The sequence below is a fragment of the Lichenostomus cassidix genome, chromosome 2, assembly GCF_008360975.1.
Source record: "Lichenostomus cassidix isolate B80296 chromosome 2, HeHo_3.0, whole genome shotgun sequence".
NCBI classification, from domain to species: domain Eukaryota; kingdom Metazoa; phylum Chordata; class Aves; order Passeriformes; family Meliphagidae; genus Lichenostomus; species Lichenostomus cassidix.
In genome coordinates, this window is record NC_139482.1 from 44298280 (window position 1) to 44321344 (window position 23065).

General features: G+C 39.5%; 1 protein-coding gene across 5 annotated transcripts in view; it reads left to right on the forward strand.

The window, feature by feature from the left end:
- MYRIP (myosin VIIA and Rab interacting protein) overlaps positions 1-23065 on the forward strand; it is a 210982-nt gene that overhangs the window by 171192 nt on the left and 16725 nt on the right. For all 5 annotated transcript variants that reach the window (XR_014849835.1, XR_014849834.1, XM_085051324.1 and 2 more), the window contains exons 9-12: positions 2847-3024; positions 3897-3992; positions 7493-8142; positions 15685-15924. Coding sequence is in view for 3 of the 5 variants with exons in the window: in XM_085051324.1 (XP_084907450.1) it covers positions 2847-3024; positions 3897-3992; positions 7493-8142; positions 15685-15924 (1164 nt within the window). In the remaining 2 variants the exon portion in view is untranslated. The remainder of the gene's footprint in view (positions 1-2846; positions 3025-3896; positions 3993-7492; positions 8143-15684; positions 15925-23065) is intronic.

Below are 23065 nucleotides of genomic sequence, written 5' to 3' on the forward strand. Positions count from 1 at the left end.
CTGTATTCCAACTGGATTTCCTGGGAGTTAGCAGTAGTTCCTGACTGACACCAATTTCCTGCTCCATAGAGACCTTGCAGAAACTGTGGAGAGCAGTTTCCCTCCTATCTGACCCAGAAGTTTTGGCATGCAATTTTAAAAAATCAGCTTTTTGCCAGATAAGCTTATTTGGTTGAGCTTGTTTCAGATCCTAGGCTACTATAACACATGGTACTGTGTCAACTTTCTGTGCTTCCTTGTTTTTCAGATCCTTTTTGTCCTTCAGGCTGTTTATCTTCTCCTTTTTAAACTCTTCAAGCTGTTGTGTGTCTCCTAGTCCTTCTGAAAGCTTTATCTGCCCTGTAGTGTGGATGCTGAACTGGCTTTAAATTGCTCAGGCATTGCTGGCTGTAGCTTTGCTGCCAAAGCATCAGCCTGGGGCCAGGAGTGCCCAGCTCCTTCAGGGGGTTTCCCAGCCCATGCCAAGTTCTGTGTTGTCAGGGTTAAGCTGCTGGCAGATCTTAGGTTAGTTGAGAGCAAAGAGCAGACGCTGCCATCACTGCAATGGCATCACTTTGCTGTGATGTTTATGACATGGTGAGTAGACACACAAGAAGCTGCCATTTAAACAAAACAGGAAAGTTGTCAAACATACATATTTGACATAAGAAAAACGTGTTACTTTCATAATCTGAGCACAGGAGATCATTATACAGGCTACTAAAGTTTTTCCTGACATCCTTCTTAACGATCCAGTTCTTCGAGTAATAAGGGAGAATAGATACAACTGATTGAACTGCAGGCTGTTTCTTCTTCTGGGTCTTCAGCATCTCTTATCTCTCATGTTTGCTATATGCACATGGAAAAAAAAGATGCCCTGAGGGAATATAGGTGGTACCATGAAAACAGTGATAGCCACAACAACTTGCTGCTTTCAGTCGATATCAGCTTTAACACAAACGTATCAAAAGATGCAGCAGACATGTACCAGACCTAATTTATTGAAAGAATGGCAATTTTGGTAGTTCTAGCTTTACAATGAAATGAAGTGAACCGCAGCACAGTTAAAACTTGCCACAGTTCAGGTGGCAAGTTTGTGGCAGAATTGTTTATGTTGTCCGCATATCCTGCCAGGATGAAATCAAAGTGCATGAGCAAATCTCCTGTTGTGAAACAATTTATGTACCTGTATGCATTGCATTAAATTATTAACCTTTTTACAGGGTTAAGAAGGATTCAGATGATCTTGATCAGTGAAAGAGCTAGTTCAAGGTTTGGAACAGACTAAATATACACTTGAATATCTCTGGCTTGTAAAGGTCATGCACCTTAAAGTTTCCCTATAGTAAAATTATACAGTTCTTTGATCTTACTGTGAGTAGTTTATTTCACTAAATTTGAAAGGAAACACTCCAATGCATCAAATTAGGACCTTTGTCTTTGTAGGGACAAGATTAACAAAACTGTGCAGTCATTATAGTTATAGAAAATATTTGATTCTAGGGTAATAATTCTGGCTTTTCTTCATGAATTCAGAAGCCAAACTAAACCCTCGTGCTTAATTGTGTTTCCTTTTACTGCTGAGCCAAGGATATAGGAAGATTTGCAGTTAATTAAATCTTCTGGCATGGTACATGGATCCCACAGAGGAGCATTTCAGGTGACAGGAGGTGCATCCAGAAAGTGGTATAACTGTGGCTTTCAAGCCAGCAGGACTCCCAGCAATGCTTATGCTGTCCTGGGAATTGAAAGGACTTGAAAATAGCTGAAAGTCAAGTTGTCCTTTATCTCACCTGCACCAGTGCAAAACAGACTTCTGGTACAGGCAAAGACTGCTCCTTTTGAGAGTAACAGATTTAGTTAATTATTTATAATTTGAACATCAGTGAAAATGTACGAAGATTTGAGAGTGCCAGCTTGGGCTGTGTAAAGCAGCTGAGCCACTTGAAACCCTGGCATATACTGTCTTCTACTGGCTCTGCTGGGAAGGCAACTTGAGCTCTGTGGCCTTGTTTCTAGAACTATGTATGTGATTTGATATGCAAGTGTGAGTTCTCCTGAAATCAGCTGGACGCTGCCCGTGTTCAAAGCTTTTTAAAACAGGCCAAATTTAAATGTGTCTTCTGTAAGTGATTGACTTCTCTGTGCCTAAGTCAAAACTAAAATGTTTGATCTGTTTATGTGGAACCAAAGGAAAGTCCCTTCCCCTCAGTAGCAGCCAGGGCTGATTAACAATCCCAGCAGTATTTTACCTTATTATGCCTTGAAATGCCTGGGCATTTATGACCCTCCTAGAACTTAAATAGATGTGCAACTGTGAGCTATGTTGAGTTCATTAGTAAGACTGCATAAAACTGCTCAGCATATTGGGTGTTATGTATGTATGTCCTAGCAAAGAGAATTCTGCACTAAAATCAGTTGAGTTGCATATCTATTTCTGGGGAACAGACTGTTTGTTTGCTTTCTTTTTAATTTTTAACTTCTGCAAATTGTTACACCAGATGGCCTGTTGAGCCAACAATAGATCATCATGTCTCACCACAATGGGATCCCTTTCTGGCTAACTTGAGTCAAAGCAGTTAGATATAAGTCCTCACCAAGCACATTCCCAACAACTTTACCTTAATTATTTCTCTCCATCTGGTCCATGGTAGTATAAACAATTTCCTGCCTCTTTGCATAGCATCAGAAATGCACATAAATAAGCAATATAATGCTGAAACAATTCTTTTGAATACATTAAATCCCATTTTTGATGTTAGCAGATCTCACACTTTCTTGGGTAACTGAATACTGATTATGGTAAAGAGTTGGATAATTAACTACTTCTATTTTTAAATTACAGTCTTTGATTTTTAATCCCACAGAGGTCTCAGTCTGCATTCTCCCTGGCTAGTGAAGATATGGCCAGTAAAGAACAAGACCCTGCATCATCTGTGACCGAGGCTCTTCGGAGGCAGCAAAAGGGGCAGTCCAGGAAGCAGAAGGAACGCAAACGCTCTGCATTACCCAGCTGGAAGAGTGTAGACAGGCTAAATGAAACAAGTAAATATTTCTAGTACGAATAAGATTCTTTTTTTTGTTCTCATGTGGAATAAACACGACTTAAAGCAAGGACCTTCTCGAGGACCTTTCTGCTGACCCTTGTGCTTTCAGAGGTCACATGTGAAATGTATTTTTGATGATACTGTGTCACAATTTCATTGGGCTATGACACTGCTTATCTTAATTTTTTTTCAAAAAAAAAAAAAGGGTCTTTGTGGAGTTTATTTTGGACTGTTACAAAATTTAGGCAATCCGTTTGGATACACTTCAGAGCTTCTAAGGCACAGGAGCCCAAGGGGCCCTCATTGGTAATCTGTCCTCCAGTTGAAGAAGTTTGCAGCTGTCCATTGTATCTCTTCTGTGGCACAGGGTAACTGTTCATGAGGTTACATGGTGGACCAATTATTGAAATAATTCACACTTAGAATTCCTCCATGCAACTTTATTTTCAGCCCTGATAAATTCACAAATGCAGTGTTCTGTGCAGCCCTACTCGCTGGTGCTTCCAGACTAGTTGGAGGAACCCGTATGAGTAGGAACTTCACAGACCAGCAGCTTCCCTGGATCTGACCTCTGTCATCAGGCATGGATGTAAATATGGATGATGGATGGTGAGCTGCTTGCCCAGTCAGTTCCATTCCTGAATCAGCACCCTGGAATGGAATGCAATTCCCTGCTTACTTCTAGATGACATAAAGACAGATTGTCATTGAAGAAAATATCAATGTGTATAAGTATCTGAAGGTAGGGTGTCAGAGGAGGGAGCCAGGCTCTGCTCAGTGGTGCCAAGCAATAGGACAAGAGACAACAGGCAGAAACTGATGCACAGGAAAATCCACCTGAATATGAGAAAGCACTTCTTCACTATGCAGGTGACCAAGCGCTGGAACAGGTTGCCCAGAGATGCTGTGGAGTCCCCTTCACTGAAGATGTTCAAGAACCTGGATGCAATCCTGTGCCATGTGCAGGTTGGTTGGACCAGATGACCCACTGTGGTCCCTTCCAACCTAACCCTTTCTCTGCTTCTGCAATTGTGTCTCCTGCTTTTGGGGTGGTACTGTTTCCATTGCCTCTCTTGTTCTGCCTGAGGCATTTGTGAGGCCACAAGAGTGTAGCACCAGGAAACTCCCTCACCAAAGAGATGGTTCACTTTCAACCCTACAGCTGCACAAGGGGAAGAGCTGAACTGCTCATTGCAGCACCATTCCCTGGCTCCAAGTGTGGTTTTTCCAAGACAGAGTCTGCTTCTTCATGCTTCCTCTCTTTGTAGCAGCTGTAGAACCCATCTGACCCCTGTAGCACTTTGGTTCATGAAGCTGTACAAGCAGAAATCTTCTCTTTTGTAGGGTGAGTTCACTGGTGCTGTAGCTGCCACAGCTACAGCTGCCACAGCTACACCTCACTAGGTGCTGGCAAGCAGAAGCAGCCAAAATGTGTGTTTGGGTTGGGTGGGGACCAGGGATGGGGGATGCCCATCTGTTCAATTTGTTTATCTGTAATGCCAGTTGATAACTGGGGAGACTGAAATTTAGGCAATTTCAGGACTTCTCCTCCCCCACGAAAGAAATTAATATTAAAGTAGTACTAAAATCTGACTTAACCAAGTATGAATTATTCTGTGAATTTCTTAATCAACCCACTGTCAGAAGTGTTTTTCTCCTGGGCATTTTAGTGGAAGGCCTGTTTTCAGTAAAGCAGTTAATTTGGTGCTTAATTTTAAGAACCTACTTGAATCCCATTTAATTCAACCATTGAGCAATTTAGTGTTTAGCAATTGCTTGACCATAGCAGAACAATAAATTGACCCAGTTTCTTTTCGGGTGCTCTCCTCAGAGGATTTGTTCTGCATCTTTCATCTAAAAACCACACTTGTGATGAAATTGTGGTGCCTATTGCGCTAATGGTAAACAGCTGATTGTGCTAATATCTGCAAATGTGGTCTCACCTATGCTGTAATAAGCAGCTTTTTATTATGACACAGAAAACAAAAGTAATCTCAACCTAAGAATTTGGTGTGGTGACGTCAATGAGCTTTTTAGGCATGTAGCCAAGAAGAAGTTCACAATTCATTTGGTTATAGTTTGTATTGGTTTAAATGATGACTTGAGAGCCAAATCATGATACTGTGCTTTCCCCCCCACCCCCCTTATCAATAGTCTTACAATGAAACTTCTTAAATCTTTTTTTCCTTTTCACATGGATGAATGATGCCCAAAGATTCTTTCCAGTAAGGGACTTTGTTTTGAAAAATCAGGAAGGCAGCACTTGACATTGTAGAAACTGGGATAAAACTGAGTCAGCTTCCTGAATAAAGAGAGTTCTCAGTGGCTTTCTACCCTGTTTACCCTTTAAGATGTAATCAACTACTATCCTGTCCTTTCTTCGGTTAACTGAGATTGGTTGACTGATTCTTATGTGTTGTTGTTAAAAAAAATAAGGGGATATGGTTTGGGGGATAAAAAAAATTATGTGATTCCCCATTACATTTGTGTAATATGGTGCAGCTGAATTCAGTTCCTGTTGGAGATTTATGTCCTGCAGAGCTGTTTGCTTTGTTTGAAGGAATGATGTTTTTAAGGGAAGTTCTTTCTCTCGAGAGAACCCTATACTTAGACTAGTGAGCATATTTGAAAAAAGTGAACAAGCAGAAGTTTCTTATGCTTGATAGCTTGTTTGGTTTTTTTTCTCCAAAATCCAGAGTTACAATGAAGAATTATTAGTTCTCCTTACACACCTGACTTCAGTTATATCCTTGGTTGGGCACTCCTACAAGAGAACTAGTATTATTTTTATTTTCTTTTAAGCAAGAGAAAGAATTGTATTTTCTCAAGTTCTCTGAATTGACTTGAAACTTACAAAGTGAAAACAAGACAAAAGGATTCAAATGAGTTAGAAATGCAAAAATTGTCCTAAATCTCTCATAGCTCTTAAATTTAATTACCATTTAATTTTTGTTTTCTTTTTGTGGGGGTTTTTTGGTGGTGGTAGTGCACATCAGACTTTTTTTAAATAAGCACACCTTACTGCATACTGATGTTCTTTATGAACAGTTCCAGGGAAAAAGTAATCTTTTCATCCAAATATTTATGACCATCTAATGCGAAATGTCTGATTGTCGTCTACAACAGATTTGTTGATTTAAAATAGTGATGTTCTCCTTACAGCTTGAGAAAAGTAATGGTTTATATTAAGTATTTCTATAGATTTCTGAAAATTGAAACCATCTGAACCCATGGAGGTTCAATTTGAACCCATGGGAGGCAAATTTGAACCCATGGGAGGAATCCATAAGTCTGAAAAGTTCATTCAGTAGGCTGGATTATTGTGTAAATCCATGACAGCATATATTTATTTATTCAAGTACTGCAGAAGGCAGAGTCATCATATATTTATATTTCCCATGAGGGGAATTTTCAAGTTTCATTGGAAATTAAATCTGAATTTATAAAAAATTGGCAATTCTCTGACTTAGGAGAGCTAAACAGCACTTTTTGACCATATTGGTGACTTTTTCCTGTTTTTATGTTGGAGTTGTAAAACATACTCTGAAAAAGTGTAAGGATACAGGAGCAGCAGTACTTGTGTCAGACAGAAAGTTCATTTGGTATTTAGTCTGGGGTACAACAACAGCAGCAACAGCAGCCATAAGCAAGAGTCTAGGAGAGATTAGGACAAAGCAAGTGTTTTTCATACTGCCTCTGAGTAGGCTCTGAACCTCTAGAACTTTCAACTTAATGACTGTCTCAGCTAGAAGTGTTTTTGTGTATTTAGCAGGTTTTAGTGGATTTCTCTTGCCTGTCCATAGCCATCTCTGTTTTAGCACAGATAATTTCAAGCATTCAGAGCAGCCTTAGGCAAGAAGCTCTATAGGTCTGTTATCCATTGCATCCCACTTCTTTCTTTTGTTTGTTTAGAGCCTTGATTTCTCTAGCTTTACTTCATGCCCTCTAGTAGTTAGGTTGGAAGAGATTCCCCCATCTCTTTTAGTGTGTATTCTCTCAGTCTTCTCTCCTCCAGGTGGCAGAGCTCTGGTTTACCTAGTCATTCCTTGAATGGACACCATTTCAGAACCTGGTACAACCTTTGTTGCTCTTCTCTGATTCTTTTTCCATCTTTCCTTTTCAACATGGGGGACCAGAATTGCACACAAAATCATTTGCAATTTTGCACACAAAATCATTTGCAAAACTCAGGATTTATACATGTCTGTGTGCTGATGTTCCATCAGTCTTCCCTAATAATTCCTTTAGAAAAAAGCTTTGGTCTGAGTGTTCTCACATTTTAGTTATCACCATAGCTTTAAGTGGTGGCTTCTGAGTAGTAGAGCAGCTTGGCTCTCAGCATGGAAGAGTTCATGTGGCAGCAGCACTTGAATTTGTTGGTTAGTTTTGCTGAAACTTCCAATCTGGGGCAGGTAAAAGCAGCCTTCCACAGTGTGATCACTATTGTTCTTGTTTCCTTTTCATAGGTCCACCTTCTGTTTTCCAAAGCACTGATGGAAACTGGGTGGCTTTGCAGAATGTCGCTCTGCCTCGCCCTCGAATGCTCGCCAAACCAAAGAGTCAGGTGTTCAAAGCTTTGGAGAATGAGTCCAGCATTGTGTCTGCCTATGACGAGATGGGCTCGGACAGCGAGGATGACTATGACTGGAATGTGGCCTTGAACAAGCTGCGTCGGAGACCTCGGCAATTGCCAGACGACTTCTATTACTCCAATTCCCAGTATGGCACTGAGTGGGTTTATGGCAACGATCAGTACCAGGCGGTGACCTCCCCCTCCTCTGGCTTATACACCAACACTGAGACACTGTTCTCCGACTCGGAAACATCTTCAGTAAACTCTTCCCAAGAAGCTAAAGGACCTAGTAAACTTCTCTGGTTGCAAAGCAGAACTCAAAGTGATATGCCCAGAATGGAAAAGAAACATTTCCATGGAGAACTAGATGTAAATTTCAATCCACAGGCAACTAGCTTGGAGTATTCGGACAGCAGTGAGACTGAAGAACTCCATTATGATTTAGAAAAGAGATCAAGAAGGTGGAAGAAGAGTAAAGCCATCTCTGAAGACTTATGTGAAGAAAAGAATCAGGCAAAAGCCAACAAGATGAATTTAAGTCAGGTAATTGTGTCTGAGCTTTCCAAATCTATTCTCAAAAAGAGCTGGGCAAAACTAATTAAGCTATGCTGGCAATATCATGTGAATCATGAGTGGGAGGTGGAGTGTTCTTGCAAGCTTCATCTTCCTCATGTCTCCTAAATGAGAAGAAGCAAAGGTAGGGTGTTAGATATATCATGAACAGTCTTTACCTTTTTATCAAATAGGTCACTTTCATCTAAACAAAGATATTGCTCATGTTGTAAAATACAGTGCTCTTAAAAAAAAACCCCTCAGGATTTGTTAATAGCTAACACATGTTAATTAATCACTTGCATTGTTGTGCTGGGGGCTTTTTTAACTTCTTTGTTCTGGGAAAAAGAAATAACTCATATGCCTGGGAATCTGCTCTGCAGTATCTGCAAATGTTCTGGTAAGGGATAAAGCTAATGAGCAGCAGAAATTCAAAGAGAGCTTTTTGTGAAATCTAGTCTAAGTGATGTCTGCTTTTGACTGGTTGCCTTACGATGAGTTCTGATGTGCTAGTGTGAGTGTTTGCAAACTACCTCCATTTAAATAATTTGTCAATTGATTAACAAAACAAAACCCAAACAAGCAAGCAAAAGAAGCCAGAGTGTAGTATCTCAAAGTTGGAAAAACTGTTCATACAACCTGAAGACAGCAAAGTACTTCACAAACATTTATTTTAAGCTACAGGTGCCAGAAAGCCAAGAGGTCTCCTCTGCTTGGAGTTTGTCCAGACCTGGGATCGCTATTAAAAGATCTGTTTGTCCTCCACAATTTTTTTAGCAGTACAAGCACACTAGGTCAGGACAATATTGACTCTTTATCCAGTTCCATTTCCCACGTCCTACACCTCTTAAATCCTGGAGCTGCATCATTGCTGCAGGAGAGTAATGCTAAGCCTAAAGCAAGGAGCTGAGGGCTGTCTTCTCCCTGTGCCTCTGATTCTGAGCAGCCTGATTCAGTGTTAAAGTTATCTGACCCAATTTAGGATGCCTAGAACAGATTTTTTTTTTTTTTTGCTTATGCTACTAGCCTGTATTTCCTAGAGAAAGACATCAGTACGGCTGATCACAAATCAAGATAAGGATAGTAGGATTTCAGTCGGGTAAACTATTGTTCTATTCTATTCTGTCTTCTTTTAGGACAGAGGTATGGGTGTTTGAGGTGTTCATGTCCTCACATATTTATAATTGACAGTTGTTGAAGGGGAGTTACGTATGATAATGTGATCTGAGAACACGCCAGTGGCCATTAATGACTTCTTAGAACATCAGGCAGAATTACAGGGCTTTACAGGGACTGCACAAAGACCATATCTTGTACACAGACTTCTGCTCTTCCCTTCCTGGCTTCGCAGATTCGTGCATGATCTGTGTGTCTGTATTCATATTGTGGCTTCCTAATCACAAAAGGCAATATGCAGAGCATGGACGATCACAGAGGTCACAGAGAAGGTCCTTGAGACATTATAGAATCATAAAATCATTTAGATTGGAGAGACTTTCAAGATTGTGAAGTCCAGCTGTTAACCCAGCATTGCAGGGTCCACCACTATATGTTGTCCCTAAGTGCCACGTGTTTTAAGTACCTCCAGGGATGATGAATCAACCACTTCCCTGGGCAGCCTGTTCCAGTGCTGGATAATCCTTTCTGTGAAGAAATTTTTCCTAATATCCAATCAAAATCTCCCCCAGGTTCATCCAGGTGAGGTGAGAAAGACAGGATGCTTCCAGACATATGTGATGGCATCCTTTAGCAGCTGAGTGTGTGCTTCAAAGCACAAGCTGGTGCAGAAAATGATTCTTCTTTCCAAATCTTTTGTGAGTTGCTTTGTCTCTTGTAATCTCTCTTTTGTGTGCAAAGAGCAAGATTTGGGATTCTGACCCACTCTCCCCTTCATTTTGCCCTTTAGGAAAAAGAGGCTGTTGCTGCTCCCCTGCTCCCTCAGCCTTAGTGGGGCAAGCAGAGGCACACTGCCTCCAGATCATGCCACTGTTGTCAAAGCAATGAAATTCTCACTAGAAGTTTATGCATGGGTGCGTTGACATTTGTTTAGTTTGTGTTTGGACATGCACACACACAGAGGTGGCTGATTTGACAGCTGATACTCACATCTGTAGAACTTTTACTCCAACCTCTGGCAAACAAGCACTGCTGGGACCAGGAATGGACTGTCACAGTTTAGAGCAAGTATGTTGCATGGTTGAACAATTCTAGGAAGCAATTAAAATTATCATGTGTGTGAGGAGTGTAATTTAATGTATGAAAATGAATTAGCCAGACATCATCTACATTGCTTAGAAAAATGAGATTAAAGGGATGTCAGAGTTTCATATATTCCCCAAAGTAATGTATTGATCTTGGTAAAATGATTGAGGCTGCAGCAGGGAGAGCCCTACATATAAACAGTTCTACAAAATTATAGTGTAGGTGTGTGAAGAAATGCAGACAGCATAGGCTTAAGAAAGATTGACTGTGGGGTCTTAAACCAAGCATAGCTTTTCACATGATGAGAATTTGTAGAGAATTTGCAGAGACCATACAAACTCTTCTAAACTCCTGTTGAACCAAGATATTAGACAATGAATAACTGATTATATGTAAATTGCAGTGAAGAAGCACACTTTTTCAGTACTTTACTGCATTGCAATATAATCTTATTTTACTGCATTGTAATAATAACATGGCAATTTCTAAAGCATTATGTTTTCATCAGCATTGTAGAACAGGATTGCAGTTTATCAAAGTTGGGGTTTTGTTTTTCATTTTCAGATAGTGAAGGTTGCTTTCTTGTTTGCTACTCTCCAAGTTTCTCAGTGAGATGAAAACAAGCCCTTTTTCCTCTCTGCTCCAAGTCTAGAGAGTTGTAAGGAGTTACGTTTTGGAAAAACTGCAGTCAGTTCATAACTCACAACTGAATTTCAATTCAAAATCAAGTATTTTTTAATCTAGATCCAGTTCCTAGATTAGGATAATGCTGTGGCATGTTTTTTTAAAATGTATTTTAGACACAGCACTGGAATGATGACTTTGTGACTGAGAGAGAATTTTTTGTATAAAGTCTTCAGTGACTTAGAAGGGGAAACCTGAGAACAGATACCAAGATATACTGTATCTGTGGGAAATTTTACCACTTAATGATAAGTAAAAGAACAAGTTCTTTTACTGAGATGCCTGTAGAGATGCTGTAAACACAGTCATGAAGCAAGACATGAAAACTGTCCTGATAAAACCCAAGGCCTGATAAAACCAAATTTCTGATGGCCTGATTGCTTATGTACCATGGAAGACTTAAATTCCTGTGGAAACTGAAATGGAAAGTGGGACCTTGTTTTTAATGATGATTATTTTTCAAATTGTAACTTTTTACAGAAAATGGATACTCAAGCCACCAATCTTTGTTGCTTTTATTACTTATATTAATAGCTGATATTGTTAGTAGTAATAATATTGTTATATTTGCTTTCATTATCTTTTTGAGAGAAGGATGTCAGGATATGATTGTTGCTTAATGTAGCTGAAATTCTTATGTTTCTGATGCAAAGTGGAGGCACTTAATTGCTTCAAGTGAAAGAAGTGCTCTCATTGTGAGTTTGCTTCTTTGATGAAGAGACCCAACCTGTTAATTGCAGCCCTCCTGCCCTGCAGCCAGGTGAGGGGTGAGCACTGTCAGACTGCTTGTTCCCACGGGATGGCGCTTGGGATGTATTCATTGAAAACAGCTTCCTGAAACCACACTGGCTCCTGTTGAGAAACTGCCTGCAAACCTCACGATTTGAGTATTCTCTTAAAAGTTGTAATTTCTGATTTTTGGTTTCTTGTGTGAAGGGAACTTTCTCTCAGGAGTTTATAGTTTAATACGGATTTTGTTCTGGAGCTTCTTTTTTTGTATTTCATTTTTGTCCACTGTGATTGCATTGAGTTATCAGTGATTTGTGTGCAGGGATCTGGACACTGTGTATGAGGAGAGGTGTATTTCCTTTTTCATTGTCTCCTAAAGGACTTACACTTGCATAGAAACACGTGATTTTCTCTTTGTGAAACTGAGATCATAGATATGTCAGTCTGCCAGGCCCTCAGAGAAATTCAGTTTTCAGATAAACTGGTAGCACTTTATTCTTGATTGCAGATGTTAGCATTATATGTTGCTGATAGATGCATATGGGCATTTAGACAATGATTTTTGTAATGACACAAAAATGTTGTTAAACTTACCAGAAAGAGTGAAAACATGAACAGTAAGGAATAATGAAGTTTAAGGCAGCATCTATTAAATGAATAATAATAGTAGTACCTTTCAATTTATTTATTTCTATTGTTGTCATGGATGCTAATGCATTTTTTTAACTTGTCAATCCATGAAAGAGGTATAATCTCCTCCCAAATAATTGCCTGAAAAGCCCAACACACAAGTCAAGCAGCCTATTATTAACAGAAACCAAAGTGTAGCAGTATAAGGTACCATTATCTCTGCATGTGCACAGGAATTAACAGCTCTTGCAAATGCAGATAATCCACCTGCTCATCTTAAGGAGGTTGGAAAGCTAAAAATAGGCATACCTGAGTCCAGGTGTAATAGAGTCAATACTTTCAAGATGAGTCCTCCTCCAAGAAACAGTGTGTATTCAAAACACAGATTTAACTAATGTGGAATGAGTCCCTTGTATTGCAAAGACAGCACATGGCTTTCATCTGTGCAGGCAGACCTAGAAAAAAGATCTTTAAGTTGCTGCTGTGTGTGATTCTACGAAGACTGGGATTTTTCTCAGGATCAAGAGAAGCTGTCAAATTGCTATTGTCAATATGGATTCTTTAGATTAACTGGTGGTGCTTTCCATGGGTGTATATGTACATTGCTACTTCAATAAAGCTGCTAAACAGTTAAAGCTAAGCAGATCTATGTAAGAAGCCCCCAGAGGAATCATGCAAGTCCTGCTGCAAATGAAGTCTGTCAGTACATCAGGGTACAACAGCGAGGAGGAAATGTGGAGAAATAATCCACTCTGGACTGCCAGCCTCCCTCACTGCTCCTCTAGGCTTTATACACATAGTTGTAAGCTTATTTAAGCAAGAATACCAAATTCTTGTCTTTACAAGTTTGATCTGCTCAAATGTCTACATAGAATGGGATTTTCTTCTTTTCCCCGCAGACCTGACCTCAAGGTAAACTGTGCTCAATCTGCATCAACACTGCTAGAGGAAGCCCACACACCCCTGGTGCAGAGCTGTAATCCTAAACCAGGTGTTTTGGTAGATGAGAGTAGTTTTTTGGAGGGACCAATTAAATAAATGGAGGTAATTCAAGTAAAGAGGGATTCCAATAATTAGCTCAGACTAGATACCTAGCTGTAAATAGCTCAGGTTTAATGAGATGTCTCTTCACTAAACTGTATTCTCATAAAATACAGGTGCACGGTTTAGCTGTGCTTTCTATCCTGTATATCACATAAATTATGATTGTTCATTTCCTGGGTACAAATTGATGGAATGATTGATTCAGCAGCAGCTTTCAGGGTTTTTTTTTTTTTTTGGTAGTAGTAGTAGTTTAGTGATTTGTGAGTATTGGTCATTGGTAGATTGTTGGTTGGGGTGTAATACTGGTATTTGTAATGAGCTGTTGAGTGACATGCAAGATGTGTCTAAAAAAACACCTCTTCTTGCAATTTGAGGAAACACCATTATGATAGATATTTTTAATTAAAAAGGTGAGATACACCAGTCTTTTACATGTCTATAAGAGCATATCATATTATAGAACTGAAGTGAAAGCACACTGATTTGAGATCTTCTTCTTGATCATTGAGCAGCTTTGGCAGAAAAAGCTTTTTATTCAGAAAAAGCTGATTGTTTGGAAAAAGAATTTCAGCATAAACCCATGGTTCCTATTGTAGCTCTCAAATTTCTGTTTTTTCTTCAAATCCTGACTTTCTAAAATGGCTTTCTGCATCCTGAAGGTGAGCCATAAAGCCATAATTTAGTTGCATAATTGATTGAATTGCAAATAACTGCAGACAAAAATTGTCCAGAATGCTGTGAAAATGCTGAACAGTACAGTACAGTTTACTGTATGAGAGATGAGAACTGACATTATGAACATGTTGTGTCAATCCATTAAAAGCAGTTTGGTGGGTAGGGTTTGTGAAGGGAGTGGGCAGAGTTAACATTTCCTGTGAGAACTGGAGGTAATTGGTTCATCCATAAACAGTGCTGCTACATCTGCTCCTGTTTATGTATTTCCATATGAATGGAAGAAAGAATAAAGATTTTAGTCTCTCCGGCATTGTCTAGTCCTGTCACAGTAGCAGAACCTACAGCAGACAGGAATAATTTCCTGAGAATTGCTCCAAATCATCCTCCTAGACCTGCTGAGATGTGCCTACCACTCTGGTCCCAGGCTGAATTCTTCATAGCCTCATTCTGGATGGTTTTCCACAATTATGCTTCCATTTCAAAGAGCTTGTCACTTTTAAACCCACCTAATTCCATCTTATTTCATGGACTTGGCTGACACACCAAACAAACTATCTAATGATTCAAAAATTCATCTAAGCAGGGAGGGAACATTTCCAGAAGGCAGTTAGCATTATAGGTGGAACTGGTTGCTCTGGGAAATCCCTGTCTCTCTCCAGGGACTGTAGTGAAAATCAAGGCAAATTGGGTCCTAATCAGACAGCACAGATCCAGAAAATGAATTTGTGTGTACCTGGGCATTAGTTTATAGAACAACTATGAGATATTCTCCAATCTTTTGCAAGGGCTGACAAAACTATCCCCCTTTCCACCTATTTAAATGCTGGGCAGGCACCTTGCTAAACAAATTTGCAAAAAGTCTTTGCTTTTTTTCTCTTCAGCTTCCAAAGTAAGGGACTTGTGGTCAAGTCTGTAACACCCACTGTACTTAACTGACCCTTAAGTGTTTCCCAGCTTTAAGGATCCAAGAGTCAGAACAGAAGGTGCTCTTGAAGACTGAACTTATTCCAAAGAGGTTGGCATTTGGAAAATAGTCATCTCTGTAGAGGATCCACCTATGCAAATAATCACTGGGAAAGCTGACAATCGTAAACAGCATCATGTAACAAAAGAGAGGTTTTTCAGAAATTGTTTCCAGCAGTCTTTAAGAAGAATATCGATAATGCTCAAGACCTAATAGTCAGGGGATGCAAACACAACTTTCAACTGAAAGCTGGACACAACTGCCAGGGTACAAGTTATTTATTCCCACACCTCACTTTTATCTTCTTTATCACTGTGCTTGTGAAGGATGGCAATACTGGGAATGGGAATTGCCACTTAGGTATGTTTTATTAGTTGCACACAGATGCATAATGACTTTGATAGTTCTTTAAGTAATATGAAAATAAGCAGGAATGATGAATATAATCCAGCAAGTGTTGTTTACTGGCATTCCTTTTTTATCAGAACACTTGTGCTTTCTTTCTAGCTTCCCTGCAGAGGAATCATACCTGTAGTTTTCTAGGAAGCTGTTTGTTTCTTCTGTGCCTACACAGGAATTTTGTGCTTTTTTCTAATTTTTTGTAGGATTTAGATGATTTATCAGAAACAGATGCAAGCAATGAGGATCAGCACCATGATGTCAAGCCTGAACTTATGGAGGATGAGCTTAAATCCAGGTTATTTCAGCTTGCTGCTAAAATGAGTGACAAGGAAACATCATCTGGTGAAGAACAAGAGTCAGAACCTGGAATAGATCCAGAAAACCAAAAGGAGAGTTTGTCCTCAGAGGAAAATGGCAGAAGTATTCAGGAAGAGTTGAAGAAGGTAAGTGGTCATTGTTAAGGAGTGGGGATAGTAGTGTAAGAGTTAGAATGCAGAAACAGAAAATTCTGGTTAGAAAACTGAACACAATTGCTTAAAAATACCTGAGGTCTTTTATACTGGTCTGAACCTGAATCCCTTGCATAGATAAAAGTTCAGTTAAGGTGTGTATTCCTCTCTGTGAGCAACAGATAGCCTGCAGCATCAATTCCAAGCAGTTTGTTGCATCAATTTGTGCAACAAAACTGTTAGCTAGGTAATATTAATGGAATTGTGTCATTTTATACTGACTGAGAATCGACTTACACTTTTTTATTTAAAAACATATAAACTTTTTCTTTTTTTCTCCTTGCTAACCAACCAGTTTAAGTGGTTTTTTCCATCCTTTTAGTTGCTCCTCTTTTTTTAGTATCATCTCGTTTATGCTGATGACACAGATTCTTCTTTTGTGTGTTTATCAAAATATTTTGTGTTTTTTTAAAGCTTTCCAACCCTGTTATTCTATCAGCTAATAGGCTTCTGAGAGTGCTAACATTTTCTAATGAAACTGAAATTCAGTGTCTGTTCTATAAATGCCTGAGATCCTTCATTTGTGCCATTTCACCCTTACAATGAGATATCAGATTTCAGTGTCACTCTACAGGACTTACCACCTCCTCTCTTCCCTTTCTGCCTCTCAATTTCTCTTCAGATCATGTGATGTGCTTGAATTTGGTGCTACAGGAGCCCAGTGCTGCCCCTTGCCAGTCAAGCACTCTTACTCCTTTGATCCACTTAGGCTTATTCTAGACTGCTGAGTGTCTTGACTTGCCTTTTGGGGTATTGCCTGCACAGCATCTCAGCTCTGACTAGGGACATGGCCAACTCTCTAAAGGAAATCTATTTGTCATAGTTTGAAAGATGTTTTGTTCAAATTATATAGAGAACTAATACACTGGGAGGCGGAAACAGGATGAAGTGATCCAGGCAGACGATAGAGATGCTGTCCAAGTGTGCAGGAATGGTGTCAGAAAAGCCAATACCCATGTGGAGTTGAATCTGTCAAGGCAAACAAAGGGAAAGAAAGTCTTCTACAGGTCTATTGGCAGCAAAAGGCAGATGAGGGAAAGCTGGGCTCACTGCTCCAGTGACCTGTTGACGCTGAACATGGAATAGGCTGTTACACAGCATTGTTTCACCTCAGTTTACAGTTAAGATTTACCCTCAAGAATCCCAGGCCCCTGAGACCTATGGGAAAGCCTGGAGCAGTGAAGACTTATCCTTGGTAGAGGAAGATCAGGTTAGCAGATATTTCAACAAATAGGATGTGCCCATATGCATGGTGTCTGATGGGGATGCACTTACGAGACCTGAAGGAATTGGCTTATGTCACTGTAAGGTCACTGGTGTTCATCCTTGAAAGATCGTGGCAGTCTGAGACATTCAGAGCTGTGAATATTGTTTATTTTGGCTTTAACAAGACTTTTAGCAGTCAAATGCAAAGGGAAATGCAAATTCCTGCACCTGGGAAGTGATTATCTCATGCACCTCTACTCAGTATTGTCAAGGCCATTTCTGGAGTGCAGTGTCCTGTTCTGGGCTCCCCAGTACAAGGGAGCCATGGACACACTGAAGTGAGTCCAGTGAAGGGCCACAGAGATGATTAAAAGATTGGGGCATCTATCACAGGAGGAGAGGCTGAGAGAGCTGGCATTGTCTCCAAGAAAAGAGGAGGCTTGGGAGGGATCTCCAGTGTGTTTAAGTACCTGATGGGGGAGAGTGGAGAGTGTTTTATGTGGAAAATAAAGGGGAAATGGAATTCTTTTCACTGACAGGAATGGAAGCAGTGGGCCAAAACTGAAATACAAAAAATTCTATCCAAACAAAAAAGCTTTTTCACTGTGATGGTATTCAAATACTGAAATAGGTTTCCAAGAGACATTGAAGAGTCTCTGTCCTTGGATATAATCAAAGTCTGACTGGACACAGCCCTGGGGAACCTGGTCCAGCTGGCTGTGCTTTGAGCAGAAGGGTTGGAGGTCTTTTCCAATTGTTGAGTAGCCTGTGACTCTTTGATTCTGAGTTATTTAGCCATGGACTACACAGGAGTGTAAGTACCTTCGTTATCATGTGTGCAAATACCTCCATGATGTACACACAACCTTTCCAAAGAAATCACATAAAAGCTTTATTTTCAGTGCTTGTTAGCAGCATTTAATTTGCTTTTCTTCCGTTTGCAAAGATAAAACAGCAATATCACGTTATTCAACAGCATATATGGCCTAGCTGGGGTTACAGCATGACACAACTGAAGGCTGTAAACAGGACTTTTGGAAATGCTCCTACATAGAGAACTAAGCACAGAAAATGGTGAATGTATGCTTTTGGTGTACTTATTCATCTACATGCATCTACAAAATAATATTGGTTGTTTTTTCCTCTTCTAATGTTATTTCTTTGACATTTGTATGTCAGTTATTTAAAATAAAGCAAAGGTTTATATTTTTTCCTCAGTAAAATTTTCTTAAGTTTGAAAAAAAGAGGCTTACCATGTTCAGCAAACAGGGAATGCTTGGAGTTCCTAATCCTTTATTTGGGTAAAAAAAAAGTCTTTGTCATTAATGGTCACAGTATATATTCTTTTTGTCTATAATATAGAAACCAGAATACTCCAGCACTCTTCATGGTCCAGATTTCAGCAGAATTGGCAGGGGAACTTGCTCCAGCTGTAGAGAAACAAGCACCCTGCTTTCATTCTTATTCTTGACAGTTGTCCTTAAATGTGATTTGAAATCTTCTGACATGTGCCTTCTCTCTGGAAAGTTGGCTGGACAACATCTTACAGTGAAATACTGAAGATGTATAATACCAGTTTTGGCTGTGCAGTCTAAAATATGAAGACATAGTTAAATTCATAAAAGATGCAATCGTTTTAAGATGAGTAGATGGCATGTGAAAGACGTATTTTCAGGTAACCAGTAATTTCAGATGCCTTCAAAACCAGAAGTCCCAATACGCTGTCTCTTTTGAAAGCCTGATTGTTGGAGAATACACTTGTGGATCCAGATTTACAGATCTTTCAGACTAGTACTCAACAATCTTGGTCAGAAACAGACTTCTGACCTGGGCAACGTGTTTCAAATTAAAAATACAGAAGGGTAAATTCTGCACTATTAAAATGAGGGCTGGAGTGCCTAGATTCTGTTTTGTGTTCCTGAACTTAAACACTGTACTTTAGCCATCTTGCTTATATTTTAGCCAGGCTGCTTGTCTCTGTTAGTCTTTAATGTTCTGTGCTCATAAGCTTCTTGTGGAACACTTTAGCAACTTTAAATTGCTGGGAATTTTTAATTATCGTATACCTGACCATAGAATAAGATTTTAAAACCCATATATTGTTTTTTAATCACTGGAAATTAAGTACCTGGTGCTTATGAAAATCTGACCTTAATCTGTCTGCACCTTTAAGAACCTGAACTTCTGTTTTTAATGAAAACTGGGAATCTCATGTAATCACATGTTCAGCTGATGCTTTCAAAAGGGTACTTAGTATATTAAGATCTGAAGCAGTGATAAAAATTATCATCTCTTTAATGGAGAGTTAGCTGAAGTTGTTGGGCATTTATGGGTTCCCAGTTCTCACTTCAAATTGAGCTTTTGAGTTATATGTCTGCCTTTAAGATGCAAGTTTGAATATGATGACCTTTGAGTTAATTATTTAGTTCATCTGGGATACTTGAGGATTTCAGTAGGTATTAATTAATACAAGTTAATTTTGTGACTTAGACTTAAATTTTCTTAGATTTTCAGCACCCACACTTTCATTATCCCTCAGTTTGTGATTGTCTAAAATGGTCTTGTGGAGATTCACAGTTCCCATTTTAAAACAAACATAATCCTGCAGCAGACTTGTTTTTATGGAAAATGTTTTGTGCTTTTTAAGCTCCAGAAGTAGTTCATGGTCTTCTGGGGGTATGCAGAGCCCTGAAAAGTACATTTGTCTTAGTTTTTCAGTGAAAGGCCATGGTTTTCACCAAAAGCCACACTCAGGGTAGAGTTGGCCTTCTGCCTCTCTTAACTTCAGGTGTGAACAAACCAAAACAGAAATTATGCAACTGTTGTCTTAGTGAAACATCTTGTACTAGCACAATGATTTGCACAATTCTTTCTGTCTTGCTCTTTTTCAGTTGTTGTTTTGTTGTGACTTTTTGATTGGTTGGTTAGTTTTTGCTTTACTCCCCCAAACCCTAAACTAATGCCCGAAGCAAAAAGCAAAATGTAAACTCCTTTGTAAGTATCTTAATGATACTGATCCTGAAATTGGCAAGCATGATAAATGGGATGTATTTAGTTCATGCTCTCTTCTCTCCATTCTCCTTCTCTTTTAATGCTTTCATGAAGATAAATTGACTGACTGGGTCTTTATTTCATGGTATATGCCAGAATTACATTCTAGAAGGCAATTTTGGCAGGCTGCATTTTGAATGCAATCTATCCCTGTGACCACTTTATCAGAAACTATGGAGATACTGTTTAAAAAACAGATTAGCCCCTGCCATTTTTTCCAATTGCCCACATAGCATAGAAACTGAAATAGTTGTTAAAACCTTACTCATATTTTTTCTTTTCTTCTCCTTCTACTTAGTAGCACATTTTGCCTAAGATATACAGATGAGCAAGCGACTTAAACCTCCATAGTAATGTGGAGTTTATCTCCTCTATGCATTAACTTGGTGCAATGTGCTGTGTGCTTAAGGAATTTCTTTAAACCCCTTTATGCATTTACTTCTGCTCAGAGAATCTTACAGCCAAGGCTTAGTAACTTTGTTTAAACTCTGCTGTTGTCTGTTGATGTTATTACGTGACACAGTAGCTCTTTTCTGAATGACAGCCTCTAAGTGAGTTTGTTAAGTAGCACAGCGGGATCCTAAGTGAAACCTCCAGAGTCTCTTGACAGTATGAATAACAGCATAAATAATCTTTTCATTAAATATTTATGCTTCCATTCTCTGGCAACATTTTATTCTTCTTAGGTTTTATAAAGCTTTATTTTGCAGAAAGTATGTATTATGAGTAACATTTTCATGTGGATTTGTTCCAGAGACCTATATTCTTTGTTTCAAGAGAGTACCTCTTACTGTTTTCACCAGGTAGATTACCACTGTTCAACTACTGGTATAATGAGATTGACACTTGTTAGAAAATCTGCCTGGCCTCTCTCTTTCTAACAAGAGGAGTAGGCATGGGTGCATGTTCTGAAGAAGAGAGAGCCAGCTCCCTGGTGTGTGTATGCTGGAGGCTGTGCTCAGGGCTGGCAGTGCAGGGGGTGGCCAGGGTTCAGTGCAGGAGGTCAGGCAAGCGGGGGGCTCATCGACTTGGTCACTGGAGAGACACCTTCTCACAGCCTGGATGGAGCTGGAGAATGGCGTTGGACATGCACATGCCAGTGAATCCCTCCTGTGTTTCACATACCTGCTGAAACATCACGGCAGGGATGTCTGGGATGCTGAAACAGTAGTGCTGTGGTACTGAGAGTGAGCCTGTGTCCCCTGGTGGCTGGGCTGCTGTAAGCCTTCGTGCTGGGGCAGGCACTGTCCTCACAGATGTTGAACCTTTTGTGATCATTATCTCACACCTCCCTGAACTCCTGGGTATTTTGGCTTGTGTGTTGGTCCAGGCAGGGGTTATGCCTGAAAGCGTTAGAAGTCTCTGAGTAAAAGTTTCTAAAGGACTCTGAAGCATGTGGATCACTTAGGCAAGAAAACATAATAGCATAAGTACAGTAGCTTTACTACATTTTTGCTATCATGGTAATAATGCTGAACAGTAGTACAATGATATCTTTCTGGGTTAACAACTTGGAAGATATTTGTGTATCTGTTGTTTCACATTTTTGTGGGCAAGATGCTCAGACTAATTCTTGTGTTTTCATGGATCATTGCATTTAAGAAGATGTTAATTATCTGAGCAGTCTCCCAAAGTCCAGGATTGAAAATGAATATGGGGCAGCACTGTAAAAAGTGATCTTTAAGGTTTATCATCAGCAGATAATCTATGCACCAGCTTTTGTATGACTGCAGAGAAAAACAGATTTTGGTTAGGGAAGGTGAAAAGAGGTATGAGACAGTAATCTTCCCATTGGGCTAATGGATCCAAAGTTTTTAGTTTTCAATTTAACAAAGCAGTTATACATTCATATACGTTCAGTTTTAAACTGAGGTTTTTAGTGGTTTGCTGTGAAAAATTCCCATTTAAGGTACTTCTCCCATGTACTTGCTATTAATCTGTCTTTAGTATGAAATATCAAGCTGATCCTAAGTTTATTTTGTCAAAATCTGAGTCTTCCGTTTCAAGCATCGAGATCATAAACATTTCTTTTTTAAAAAGTTTTCAAAAGCGAGCCGTGATGTTTGTGTACCTCCAATTCTGACACTTTCTGGTCTCAATACTATTGCATAAATATGGATGTAGACATTTGAGATGCTTTAGAGTGTCCCATAAAGCCTTAAGCTGCTAGTCCAGAGAAACATGAATCTCCAAGATCCATGTCACATCTGACAGTGTTGTTTCAAAATCCTCACATACTTCAAGCTGTTTCAAACTGCACTTTGTCTGCTTCTGTTAAAGCAACTGGATCAAAGCCCTGTTAGAGCTGCTGGAGAAGTGCAGAAGGGGTGAAACTTCAGGTGGCTTCACATGGGAAATGCAGCATCTTTGTAAACAGCTTTTTCTCATAGTCTCAGTTTTGGCACTTATGTGCATGCACACCCAAGCCAGCTCTGTCCAGTGTGTGTGCAAAGGGAATCTCCTTCAGTCCTCTCCTCACCAAAGATTTATTTACTTAGGGAGAAAATGTCTAAGCCATTTTACAGACACAGTTTCAGAAAATTAGCGAACATTAGTGAAAGCTGCTGGAACAAATGGTGTGAAAACAGACTATTTTTTAGTACTATTTTATATTCTTTTGTAAGCTGCCCAGAGACTTGGCAGTGAAAATTGAGCTCTTTCAGATCTAGCTGGAAGAGTTTCAAGGAAATGCTGCCCCTCAGCTGGAAGATACTTCTGTCACAGCACAGCCAACAGGGCAAACTGGTTGTGTCATTATTTCAAGGCAAAACCAGTCAGTTTAGTTTAAACAGGCCTAAGGAAATTAGGGAGATTAATG